The sequence below is a fragment of the Ambystoma mexicanum genome, chromosome 5q (assembly GCF_040938575.1).
Source record: "Ambystoma mexicanum isolate Mex_15411 chromosome 5q, UKY_AmexF1_1, whole genome shotgun sequence".
In the NCBI taxonomy this organism is placed as follows: Eukaryota; Metazoa; Chordata; class Amphibia; order Caudata; family Ambystomatidae; genus Ambystoma; species Ambystoma mexicanum.
In genome coordinates, this window is record NC_090933.1 from 1,402,787,600 (window position 1) to 1,402,801,823 (window position 14,224).

The 14,224-nt window shown below is 46.3% G+C and overlaps 1 protein-coding gene across 1 annotated transcript in view; it reads right to left on the bottom strand.

Moving 5' to 3' along the window:
- The window catches only part of LOC138498458 (fibrocystin-L-like), a 374,239-nt gene that overhangs the window by 359,618 nt on the left and 397 nt on the right, over positions 1–14,224 (bottom strand). The window contains exon 2 of the mRNA XM_069622208.1: positions 13,981–14,071. Within this exon, the coding sequence (XP_069478309.1) occupies positions 13,981–14,071 (91 nt within the window). The remainder of the gene's footprint in view (positions 1–13,980; positions 14,072–14,224) is intronic.

Sequence of the window (14,224 nt, forward strand, 5' to 3'; positions counted from 1 at the left end):
CGCTGGGTTGGGAGCATACAATTCCTCATAAAATCGTGAAATTATTTTGTTGATACCCTCTTGGGTTCTGACCTCCACCCCTGCTTTCTCTCTTATCATATTAATGGGATCTCTCCTGTTCTCCTGCTTGGTGAGCCAGGCCTGGAGCCTGCTGGGCTTGTCCCCTTCCACATGCAGCCTCTGTATGTACTTCCCATGATCCAATCACCCCAGTCTCTCCCAGATTATGACACATTTCAGTCTCAACCTCGTGAGTTCCCCAGGTTCCTCCCCAGTTATATCGGCTTGGTGTTCGGCTACTTCTATTTCCCTTTCCACCTCCCAAGATCCGCCAGGGTGCTTCCTCTTAGTCCCCCCGTTTTCCCTATTGCTGCCCCCCTTATCCCCACTTTAAAGGCATCCCAGAATATACCGTTACTCTCTACGCTTCCCACGTTATACTCAAAGTAATCATATATCGTGTCATGCATGTGTTCCTGGAACTCGCCCTCCTTCAATGCCTACGCCCTCAGCCACCACGTTGGTATAGGGGCCCTCCTATGAGTATGTGCCCATGTTGCCAGCAGTGGTGCATGGTCTGACAGTGTTCCTGCCTTAATGTCTATCCCTGTGAATTCCCCCAGAGATTCAGTGCCCGTGAACAAGTAATCTATGCGTGTGGATGTCCCGTGGGGGGCGCTATACTGTGTGTACCCTCTCCCTTGTCCATGTACCTTCCTCCAGATGTCCACCAGATGCAGTTGGTTCAGGATCGTTTGTAGAGCCTTTGCTGGCTGTGCTGGCTTCCTGTACTTGTCATTAGATCTGTCCATAAGCAGGTTCCAGGTGCAGTTAAAGTCGCCTGCCCAGATGAACGTCGCCTCTCTGTATTGGGCTAACTTGGGTGCGACTTTCCTGAAGAACTCTGTTGCTTCATGGTTCGGAGTGTATGTATTTATCAAGCATATTTCCTTGTTCTCCAGCATTCCATGTACTATCACCAGTCTGCCTTCCTGGTCACTTTCTTGCTTTATCAATTTAAATGGGACCCTCAGGGCGACCCGTATCAGCACTCCCCTGGCGTTGTTGGAGTATGTCGAGCTGTACATTTGGCCACCCCAAGAAGATGAGTTTCTTGTAACAGAGCTATTTTGACCTTCATCCTGTTGAGACAGGCGTATACTCGGAGTCTCTTGATGTAAGAGTTGAGTCTTCTGACGTTACAGGTTGTAATAGTTACCTCGTCCTGACCCATTTTTGTGGTGTACTCTGTGAGCCGGCCTCACTCATGTTAGTCTGCAAACCCGCCTGCCTGATTCTCGTTATGCTGGCCCCAGTCCGTGCTGTCCTGCCTCCCCTTGGGCTTGTTTTCTTCTTCCCCTCATTAATAACATTCTGCGCTAATGTCGCCCGGGACCACAGACTAGGGAAATTTTCCTGGACTGGCTTAATTTTCTCCTTGTCAATTCCATCGCCACTCGCGCTGTGCCTTGTTCTTCTTTGTATGCTGCTTCCTCCACTATTCGTGCCTTCCACCAACCAACCAAACAACTGACTAACTACAACTATTAAACAAATGCCCAGCCACCCTCCCCCTGCTTGGGCCCCGCTGCTTCTCTTGCACCGCCCACCGTGGTGGGGTTGGCCTGCCGCAGAATGATGCCTTAAAACTGAAATCCAAACTAATAGAATTCTTGGGGGTTTGGTGTTCTGTTGTCCTCTGCGATAGAACCAAAGCTCGTCGCTCCATTCTTAGTTTCATCTGGCTTGCTTAATGTCTGTGGTGTGGAAACATTCTTCTCCCTGTTGGGTTCCCCCGTGTCATGCTATGGGCTCATTTTCAGCGTTATTGGTGTTCCTGGGTCTCTGCTGAAGAATACCCTGCTGGTCCATCTATGCATGGGCCTCCTCCGTTGTTTCAAAGAAAGACGCTCTGCCCTCACGTATCACCTTCAATTTAGAAGGATATAGAAGCATGTACTGTATGCCTGCTGCTCTAAGGCGTTCCTTGGTGGGGCCAAAATGTGCCCTTTGTCTCTGAACCATAACAGTGTAGTCCGGATAGATGGTCATTCTGGAGGAGTTCCTGGTTATCACCCACCCTTCTCTTGAAAATGTCAATATCTTCTCCCGATCTTTGAAATTCATGATCCTAGCGATCATTGATCGTGGGGGGCTCCTGGTTGAGGTTTCCTGGTCAGGACTCTGTGGGCTCTCTCTATCGTGAAGCCTTGGGAAGAAACTCCTGCCCCAATCTCCTGTAACAGCAACGTTTCAATGTAGTTTCTGTGATCACTGGCCTCTTCTCCTTCTGGCAGTCCGACAATCCGGATGTTGTTCCTTCTGACCCTCCCTTCTGCATCTTCAGCTCTATGCTCCAGAATTTTCACCCGTTGTAATACATCTGACATTTGGGTCCGGGTGGTGGCGATGTCGATAGCGTTCTGCTGTACCTGCTGTTCTGCCGTACTCACTCGGTCTGTCAGGTTCCATACATGTTGCTGGAGGAGGCCCATATCCATCATGATTGTATCCAGCTTGTTTTCCAGAGACGCCTTCAGAGCCGCTATAGCTTCCAGTATTGGGCCCTTGCTCTCACCTCCCACCTGCTGTGCAGATCTCATCAAAGTCATATTTGCATCTGGTGGGTCAGCTTGTCTTTTGTCTGACTTTTTGGTAAAGGAGTCAATGCTAATTTGTTTGGCTCTTCCTCCTTTTGATCTATTTGGCATTCTTCTCTTTTAAGCTTTAAGCATCGCCTTCTCCTGCTGTTCCTTTGAAGGCAGCACTCTGGGCTCCGCTTCTGTGATCGTGCAGGTGTATTTCATTGTCTGGATGTGTTTACCCCGTTCCCACTGGGGTGCGTTGGCCCTCCTATGCACTTCTGCTCTAGTGTCTCTCCCCGTGCACACAGTTCTTTTTCAGGAGAGGTGTAGGCCCTCCTCTTTGTGCCTGACCCCCTTCAGCACCTATGCGCCACAGCAGTGCATGGATTGTGTCCTCCCCCTCTGTTGGCCTTGTTTGTGGGTCTGCTTGGGAGGCAAAAGTCTGCCAGGTGATGGGTAGCTTAGTCCTTTGGACTGGGTGGCACAACCCGCCCCAATGTCTGCTCAGTCGAACCCAAAGGCTGGGCCCACCCAGGTGTAAAGTTCACAGCATGCCTCGCTCTCTCCTGATCTGCTGTGCGACTTGGCCCAGTGAGGCACAGTCCCCAGATTCACTCTCCTTCCCTGCTTCTCGTTATAACGCTCCTCGAGTGGGTTGCTTTACCCCCCGTCGAGTAGTCTTTCCTGTCCATTCCTCAGCTCTTTGCAGCTTCCTGCGGCGCACTCTACCTCTTTCCCACTCTGTGGCGGAGGTCCGCTCCCAGCTTGGCCTTATCCCCTTCGCCTCCGGATATCTCGCACGGTCCCTGTGCCTTCTGTTTCCGCTACATTTTTCAGCAAGTGGGTTGTGCTCTCCCACGTCCACTGATCTCTACCAGTCTTGCTGCTCTCATGGAGCCCTCCAGGGTGGGAGCACGCCGTGGATGTAGCAGGTATAATGGCTCCTCACCTTTCTGCAGCTAGTATCCACATGCTCGCATGGAATGCTTATTTGTTACTTGCGTGCCTTGTACTGGCCCAACGCAGTCTTGGAAGTGCAGTTCAATGGGCCATATGAAGCACTGTGGGTTGTTTTCTCCTACGCATCAACCTGATATAAATCCTCACGTCTGTCATCTGTGCTCAGCATGCGCTGTTATTCACCCTTGCCTTATCTCGGGGTGTGCCTGAGGGCTCCCCGATGGTACATACCTTTGGTGTATGCCAAAGCCCACATGAACTCTGCGTGTTTCACTGGTAATTATTGCACTCTCCCTGCAGGTCTGGGCGGCTCTTATGGTGTCCTCTGCTCCCTCTCTCACCACGCCTCTCAGGTTCTGCGTTGCCCACCAAAGCAGGGCCGGGATCTTTCCATGCGCTATGGCCGCTGACGGTTCCTCTATCTGGATGCGGGCCAGAAGCTACACCTCCTGGCATGTTTAGCCAGCGCCGGGGGTTGTTTATGTGGCGTGGGCCACGCGCCCGGGTGCCGTGATGTATTGTGCCCGGGACCAGACGTTGCTCACTCTGGGGTTGGCCTCCCCCGACGACGGGAACCACGGGTCTTTGTGTCTCCTGCCGCGTGCATCCGGCTGCCCCAGCCGGATCTGCTCCGGAGCGTGTTGCCACCCTGCACCGGAGCCCGGGAGTCACTGCTGGCTGTCTCTCCGCACCAGCCCCTTCCCTTCCTGGCGCTCCAATGGCCTGTGTTCGGCCCCAGCGCCGGCAATCCCGCCGGTTATGAGGCGGTTGCCCTCGTCAGCCCCGTTCCCCCGATCTTTAGGGACAGTAAGCCTCTCGCTGGTCCTGGCTTGTTTCTGGAGCGTTCCCACTTCCCGGCTACAGTTGCTGGTCTTATCGCCGTGCAGCACTACTTCCCGGTGGCCGCCATCAGGCCCCTGAGTGCGACGGCCCTCCTCTGCAAACCATGCAACTTGCGCCCGCCTTCTTGAATTCGGCGGGGGGAATCTTTAACGCCAAATTTTTATATTTTCCGCCTCCGATTCTCCACGGCGAGCTACCCAGCTGTTCTCTGGATGTTCCGACACCTTCACTTGTGTTTTAGTTGTATTTTGTGGCAAATCACGCCAGTTTGATCGGATGCTGTTCAGGATCACTCTGGAGCTCTCGAGCTCTCAAGCCACACTGCAAGTCATCTTATTTGTCTTTGCCAGGAGCACCAAGCCAGTGCATCAGAAAAGGCGTCTTCCTCTCCAACCCATAACTGGTGCCACATACGGCTGCAGCATAATGTTCGAACGACTTCCACCGGGGTTCTCCTGGATTGCAAAGGCACGTAATTGGTGGAGATATGTTTTGCAGCATGGCAGCGAGTGGGTCTCCACCGTCCCTGTATGCTATCCTAGCTGTTGACGCAGAGGCTTCTTTTTTGTTATGTTACCTTTTTTAAAGTTATTTTATATATAATATATATATGTATATCTCCTGCTATATTATATCTCCTCTACTAGTTATGTCCTTCTCTTTTCCTTTTTTTTGTATCTTTACATCGTAGTAGACAACGTTTTGTTGTGCACAGTGGTGCAATCTCTCTTTGCTATTGGTTGCCAAGCAATAGGTGGCTTGCCTTAAATGCAGATGCGGGACGCTGACAGGTGCCTTACTCTATCAGAGTAACGACTGTGTGCACTCATGCACAAACAGTGGTTACAGCAGGATCGCTGGCCCTATTGATTAACACGGGTCACCCACACAGGAGGACAGGAGCAGAGTCTTACCTGTCTGTGAACTCAGGGACGGCAAAGTCCGGTACGAAGTCCAAGCCTCCTCGCATGCATGGTTGATCAGTGGAGCACCTAGTCACCATCATTGAAGTAGACACGCTCACAGAAGTGGTAAGCAACTGATGTTTATTATTTCAATGTAGTTTAACTTAAATTATTTGCAGTAAACCAAGGGATTTAAAACATTACATGATTTGCAGGACACCATGGAATTTAAAACATGATTGAAATAGGTGTTACATTTATGGAAGGTCCTCAAATATAACCAAAACAACATTTTGGTTTTTGTTAAAGGTATGCACAAAGCATTATGGTATGACAAAGAAAAGTCAACACTGGTTATTCAATTGATTTTATATACTTTTGTAGTAGACACGCTCACGAGTGAGGTAAGCAACTGATTTTTATTATCATCTCCAGTCCTTACATATACCTTTGCCACCACCAGCACAGCGATCCCCGTCCACTCTCTTCCACCTCTCAACCTTTTCTCTTTCACTCTTCATTCTCCCCCATGCATTCTGGGATCCTACCACACACTGCACTCCCATCTTGTGCTGCCAGTATACCACACTTTTAGATATGAAATGCAGGTTTTTTGAGAAAACTGGATGGCAACACTTCCATTACCTTGCCCCTCCTATCACACTGCTCAAACGTTATCGCTAAAATGGGATGGGGCCGGAGACCTTTGCATAGCAGAATCAAAGTAAAAAACACCTGAAAAGCTGAAATCACCTCCTTCCCATAGGCCCAACACTCCAACTGCTAGCCCTTCTCTGTACATGGGAAGGTGCAAGACCTCTCTTACTGCAGCCAATTACTTTTGCCCATTTTGGTCTACAGATTACTGTTTCCTTCCTCATGTGTCCAATGCTCAGGAGGCCAAGCTTCTAGAACTGCTTGTTCAAGCAGTCCATCTTCACTGTGGACCCTCACTCTTTATGCCTGCAGTGTCTCTGCTGTGATCACCAGTGCACTTTTATGCACCTCTTTGCCTCGGGTTTCATCACTCAAGACTCAGATGGTGGAGGAAGTATGTAAGCACCCATTTCCAATGGATGCATTGTGAATTCATCTCAGGAAAAGGTCATTCTTTTTATTTTCACTGTCGCCGTGTCCCAGTGATCCGCTTGGTTTGGTTATCAATCAGGAGGAACTCCAGTGGTATTTCAGTACACAGCACAGAGCACTGTACAGGTGACTTCACTTTACATGGCCTCAACCTAACACACAGGTGGAGAAGCCCCTTACAGAGTCTAACCCAAACCCAGGGTGGAGTTACCGCTTAGGCATCCAGATACAGTCAACAAAGCCAAGACTCTACATGAGCTTAAATTGCTGTATGAATTGTTGCCCAGAATGCTCCTGGAATGCCCATTGTGGTTTTACATGAGGCCAGTACAGGATTGATCCTTAGATAAAATAACTAAATGAATACCATTGTATAGATCCATGGGCAGAGCAGAATCTGTACCAACGGTCATGCAGAGCACATTGCTCCACTCACTCACTGTGGGGTGCTTCATGTTTGCATTCAATGACTGAACACTGGCCGCTGCCTTTAGATCCCCTGCTTTGCAGTCCACAGTCAACAGAGATGCAAGTGTGACAAATCCAATCGCCCTCATTCTGCTTGCCCTCTCGCCAGACACCAGATTTTCACCCACTGTACCATCCCTATGCATTTGCAACATCTAACATGGGGTGATGAGGAGATTTGGCATCCCCTGTATACCTTCTATACCTTCTATGATATCCAGGGTAGACTGCAGTACCGTGATGGTAACCTGATACGATTAGCTTCGTATTGAGTGGTCTATGAATTGCCAGAACCACAGATTGCACACATGAGAGTTCCATATGCTGTCATAGAGTCCCTGCCTCTGGACCAATTCCCTTGGTCTGCCTGATAGCGCTGCAACTGTAGGGAGCGCCTCTATTTGATGAGCAACATTGTTTAATTACTTTTTCTGCCATGAGTTCTCATTTTAGAGATATTGTCACACAGGTTTGTTCTACTCCTCCAGGCACATTTGCTAAACCCCCAGAGATGCCTCCTGCTTCCACACTGCTTCTTTCTCACATTCTGTCAGTTACTTTAGCAATGGAAACTATACTATCAGCGCCACCTAAATTTCTTCATCATGCACCAGAACAGAATCCCACCAAGGAGTCAGATCTTTAGGGTTCAAACCTCAGGAGCCAGGGATTCCGATGCTTGGAGTAAGGATGAATTGCCCTCTTCAACAAAAGTATTTCATGGAGTCTAAAGGCATTCTACAATCTTTGGTCACAGCATTTCTGCAGAATGACTACAAATCATTCAGGTCACTAGGAACCTTCTAGCATGGTGCCAATTCCAGAGTAAGTTAACTATTTTTGTTATTGGGGATAACTTGCTTGCAGCAAATCGGGAGGCAGAATTCAGTAACGTAAGCAGGGGTGGGGGCAGCAGACCCCTCCATTGATCATAGAAGTGGAGAGGAGGCAAATGCATGAGGGATCCCCCAGCCATGATAGGCATGGAAAGCAGATGTCGAGTAAAGGCGTATGGGGAAACACCCATTGAATGGGGTTCATTTGTGGCGTAAGATGATTTGCTTGTTTTTAACTTCAACATACAGTCTTTTCTTTGTTGACTTAATCTTTCTTTATCTGTGCTTTCTCCTTTGCCCGTTGAGGCCAGAGCAAAAGTGGGTGTGGAGTTAGTCTGCTGGCAGATGGTACTTTTCATTGTTGTAACATCAGCCTGACATGTCAGCATGATTCGTGGCCCTTGCTCATATGAACCCTCACTGTTTTGTGAAGAAAAAGTAGCTTCAAAGACACATCCTTCCTTTTTACTTAAGGAGTCCTCAGATTCTTTTTTCCAGAATTGCCCGTTAGATACAGAAAGCTTTTTACATTGTTTTAATGACATTAGGACTGACATGTTTCTCTTGAGAGAGATCAACACCTTCTCTGAACTATTTTCTTCATGCATTTTTTCATGTACATTGAACAGACACCTTTTACTCAAGAAGTTCAAGGCTGCACTTCTCATCTGACAGTTTCATACATTTTAAAAATAATCTAAACCCACATGATAAGAGCCAGGGGTGCCATTTAGACTTTTCACAGGCATGTGCATCTAGCGAATAGACGCAGAGATTCCACATAGTCTATTTCCCATTCATTTATTTATCATTTTATTTTTGCATTGATAGCAGCACAGAACGCGCTGAAGCATCTGGGCTCTAGTTACAGTGGGTCTGGGATTACAAGATGTTGACAGGTGTTAAAGATAAGTTACATTATGCAGCACAGGGCTGCCAAGTCATGATCAGGTAGGTTACGGCAAGTTAAATATACAGCACAAGACTGCCAAGTCATAATCAGCTAGGTTATGGCATGTTTCATGTCCAGCACAAGGCTGTCAAGTCAAAATCGGGTAGGTTGCAGTATTATGCATGTGCAAGACATAGCTGCCACGTCATAATCAGGTGAGTATCTAGATGTTACATGTGCAGCTTGATGCTGCCAAGTCATAATCAGGTGAGTATCTGCATGTTACAAGTGCAGCTTGATGCTGCCAAGTCATAATCAGTATCTGCATGTTACACTCCCATGCTTTCTATAAGCATTATTCTACAGACTCTAGTTTGGGGACAATTTTAGTTACACCTCTTCCGAATGCACTCTGTAGTCTGCTGGCAGGTTGGGGAAATAGGTGCCAAATAGGAGATTTGTGGCAATAAGGATGACGAAAGGGTGAACTCGGCTCAATGTCAGATAAGGATCTACCAGCATTAGCTTCAAAATTAAAAGAACTAACAATTGTGTCATCACCACCAAGTAAGACATTGGTGATGCTGGCAAGGGTTGAAGATAAGGATTCACTGCGGTCCCCAACACTTGGTGCTTCAGCTCCAGATGACATCGAAGGGGGAAAAGGGGAAACGACTTAGATGCATTGAGACAGAGCTAGAAGAGAAGGCTAGTAAAGGGAAAATAAATTAGAAAGCAAAGGAAACTGGATAAAAAAGGCAAAAAGTGAAAGAGAAGCAGGGGCAGGAATTTTGGACTCAAAGAATGAAGATTCCATAGTTTCTCTGAAAGCATTGGTGGCGCAAAATGATGCTAGAAAGGTCTTTTAGCACACCTTCCAGACAAGAAGTGGATTTAGAGGAAGGAGAGATTCCCCCTTTCAAGGATGTTGAAGAAGAAAATTATTTAGGGTTTAATTGAAGAAATAGTTGTGAGAGAAACCCATATTATGTTGGAAATGGGAAGGCCTGAAGATATTTTAGATGATGACGATTCTGCCCCAGTCCAGCCCGAGGATCACTGGGATGATTATATAACACCCACGCACATCCCCATTACCAAAACACAGCAGGGTTCTGCTTTTAAAATATTCTGTGGATTATATTTCTCTGATGCAGCGATTTATTTAAGATTTTAGGCTGCAATGAGAGCAGCGAGCAGAGGAGGGATAGATGTTTGCTTTGGAAAATGAAGAGGAAAAGGACTCCTTTGACACCACAATTTTTCTAATGGTATGGGAAAGGGGATTACAGATCCTTAAAATATAAGCTAGACAGGATGCTCCTATGTGTCTGTGGAGGCTTACTCTGTCGGTTTATCTGTCCTAATATCGGCCCCTCTGATGAGGGAGAGGTTTCATGCCTTCCCTTGCCTTGATGACCGCCTTCTGTGAGACTACAGTGACTAGTGCCTGAGGAAGGCAGTGTTTCCCTGTCCACAGGTCAATGAGTTGGGCCTTGCAGTACCCTTGAGAAATCTTCCCTGGTTCCAAGCAAACGGGTGCAAAACTGACGGGTGATGACTGGAAGGTTTGGAATGAATTTAAACCACTGGCAATTGCTATGGGAAGCCATCCAGACCATCATCTTTCAGCCTGCCATGCCATTACAGACGAGGAAGGGCCATATGCAAATCAGGCCTGGCCTCCGCTCGGGAATGGCAGTCCGCCCTGAACTGTTACGTCACATCCCTTCTACATGAAGCCATAAGCAGCCATGTTTCAGCCTCATCAGGTATTGACAGTGAGGTGTAGCTTGGGTCTCTAGGCACAGCAAGCCCAGGACCCACAACTGGGCATACCCGTTCCACTCAGGGTGACAAATGCAAAACTGAAGGTTGACAGCTTGGAGTTTATGAATGAATACTAATCACTGGCAATTGCTCATGGCAATACTCCAGACCAACATTTTTTAGCCTGGCAAGACATTACCGAAGGGAAAAGGCCATATGAAAATCAGTATTTGTCCCACCTATAGGAAGTGGCCTCCTGCAGTAGGGATGTGACCTAGCAGTATAGGCTAGACTGCCCCTTTTGGGGTGGGACCAAGCCTGATTTGTATTTGGCATTTCCCTTTTTGGAATGGCAAGCCATGCTAAAACACGACGGTTTAGAGGGTTGCCCAGAGCAGAGCCAATGGTCATGATTAATTCTAAACCAGCAAACTCCAGCTCTGTGTTAGTTCTGAGCACAGAGAAAACTTTTTGGTAGTGGTGCCTTACACCCCTTCAATTAGGAAATAGAAACAGAGCCACATTTTGGGACAAGTCTTTGATACTGCAAACAACTTGACAAAACTGGATGAGCAAAGCATGTCCTGCACAATATAAATGGCAAGTTGGTCATGAACAAAGTCAGAAATCGTGATCTGGAAATTCAAGGTTTCGCTGGGTCGCATGTCATCATGCATACTTCTAGTTCCTCTATGCAGGTTAAAATAGGGATCCTTGAAGAGAAGCTACACCTGAAATGTCTACAGGTGTCTGAAGAATGCAACAACATCATCTGGATTACTGACAAGCTACAACTAAGTACTACATAAATAAACAAAGGGCAACCAAGTCCCTGAGATCGTTGGCAGAGGAGCAGCAACTCTGGGCATCGCCTGCTAAACAGGAAGTTTCCCTTGTGGCAGAACATCCCACAGGTGCTCACAACCCCCTGGGGGCCCAGCTACGTATGACAAGCTCCCAGACTCATGAATGGGAGTTGGCCTGATCCTTTTGGTCGTTATAGAAATAATCTTATTCAACAATGGACAACACAAAAAGCAGGATATTTGGCTCTGGGTTGCCTCAGAAGGTAAGGAGACTCTTGTGCAATGAACTGCAAACCGAGCCTGGCTATTGGAATCTTAAAGTGTGGACATTTGAATGTGACATGTGAAAGCACAAAGATGTTGGCACAGTGTAGAGCATCTACAGCTAACAATGTATTTCAGTGGAAAGAAGTTATTCTTTTGTATGTGTGAAAAAAGGATTAATCCGGCCACTTGCCCTTATACGGTTTTGCTATATTTTGTGTATCTGGATGAGTATATTTTGCAACATTCTTCAACGCTGGTGCATTTGGCAGCAGATTCTTATTAATTGTTTTTAAACATGACGATGAGATGCTGGATCCATTAATTGCACAATTTTCGCAGTGACTGATTCAGGAATTTCCAACAGTTAAACCACTTGCACCAACCTGGGAGTCACACATAGTTGCCTCAAGACTCATTCCTTCCACCTTTAAACCCATGCATCCTGCAGACCTGATATTTGTGACATGGAAAATGACATTTCTAGTTGCAGTAAAATTGGGATGCACAGTGAGTTAAATTCAAGCGTCTTTCTCTGCATCTGACACATACTTGACGTTTTATCCGGATCACGTCACTCTAAGGCCACGCCCGATGTTCATTTGAATCAGCAAGTATGTTTGCTTGTTTTCTACAAAGCGGCAGTTTTGAAAGCAGAAATATCTCTCCATAATTTGGATGTTAAGCGTTGTTATAATTAACACTTCCACAGAGCTAAGGAATTCAGAGAAATAAAGTAGTACATCACTGTTCGAGTAGTAGGAAAGTCAGCCATCATCAGATGGAAACTAGAGTGTGTTGTAAACTGTCAACTAAACAGGTAAAAGACACAGTGACTGGACATTGCAGGCGTCTGCAACCTTTGGCTCTCCAAATGTTTTGGAATACAACTCCCATCACCCCTCACCAGCATAAACAATAGCCAGATATCGGGGCAACTGTAGTCAGAAACATCTGGAGAGCCAAAGGTTGCAGACCCCTGCACTAGAGGGGAAACAGAAATGGAGGCTTTTCTCGCCAATACACCATTAAGAGACAGCTGCAAGGCAGCTACCTAGAGGCCTCTTAAGGTGTTCTCCAAGCATTACTGTTTCGACAAAGATGCCAGATCATATATAGAGGGGTGCAAAGCAGTTCTGAAGAACCTATTCAAGTAATGTCAGTCTCTAGAGTCACCAGCCAGATTTATCTTGCTTGATAGTCTGTGTAAATTCAATAATCATGTGAATCTCTAAAAGAGCCAATGCTGTAGAAATCCAAGTTACTAAACTTGGAGCCTCATAACAAGTTTGATGGAACGTAAAAAAATGTTGCTAATTCCATTTCCACCACTTTTTTTGGCAGTAACGGAATTACCACTGTTTTCATCGCTCCACCAAATGCAGAGTTTGGCTTTTAAGTGGAGGTTTTACCTCCAGAATTATGCTGGAGGTAAATCCTCCAATTCAAAGCCAAAAATCAGCAGAACTACATCAGCGGCAGCACTGCTCATGGGGACTGTGCTAAAAACCTCATGGAGCCCTATGGACTCCTAAAATGGGGACGCACACCATCCTACCACCACATGTAATCCTGTGGTAAACCCACAGGACCAAGTGGTGGTAACGGTAACCGATTTGGGAAGGTAATTTGGAAGAATAACCACTGAATTACCGCCAAACTCGGAATGAGGCTCTTTAAGTATCGTCAACAGCATTGACAGATTGCTATTTATAGATTCGCAGGTGACACATTCATCCCCCAAAGAGATTATCATTATTCTCAAATCTGAGATGTGTGCTGATGAGGTGGATTTAGTAGGTCCGCAGAGTTATTGCCTGTTTGGGTACAAAAAGCCCTACTGACCTTCAGAAAAGACCTTTATATAGGCCTGACCCATAATATTGTAGATATGTATATATTGCTATGGAAATAGGTGTATTAATAACCAGGGAACTCCCACTGTGAGATCAGGGAATGGTCAATAAGAATGCGAGTCATAAAAGATACCAATGCTGGGGATCTTTATTTATAGAAACACCACTTTGATGTACTCACACCAGACACAACTGTACTCCTAATCCATAGTAACCTTTCCACCATACCGCACCACCACCATCCCAGCTAATACGTGCCCCATGTATTGTGCACCTATTCAGATAAGGAAAGGTTTGAAAGCAAATGTGCACAGCAGGGAGGTGGTGGCTGCAGGTGTGGCTGCTTATGAGCTTGGCTGCTGTGCTATGTTTGCATTAAGTCTTCTTTGTAATCCTCGCCAAGGAGACACCCTGACAGTATGGAGGGAAGTGGACTAAGGACAAGGGCACATTCATCACTACAGTGAATAACCTGTCAAATTTTAATCTATAAAGGGATGTAGCAAAAGATCATACACACAATTAGAAACCTTCTTCATAACACACATGTAACTAACAACATTAAAAATCAACATCAGTGAGGGAAATAAAGAAGCCAATGTCAAGCACTGAGACATTTTCAATTCATAAATTATATGTTAACCATTATTCAGGAATTATTTAAGAAATTGGGCCTGAAATACAGCAATGACAACAATATTATTACCTGTGCAAGGTTCACCGTCAATGTGATATCCAACATTCTCAAAACCTGCAACAACATTGTCTTGAAGCACAGTGTTTATGCCTTGGCTTATCTGTAAAATTAATCATGCTTAGTACAAATGGAACACAATTTGGTATAATATAATGTTCATCATGATTGCAAACACATTATTAGGATAACAACAACACTATGTTTTAGTCAATGGTGGCTGCAAGCAGTTTGAGTACTCTCTCTTTAGAAATAG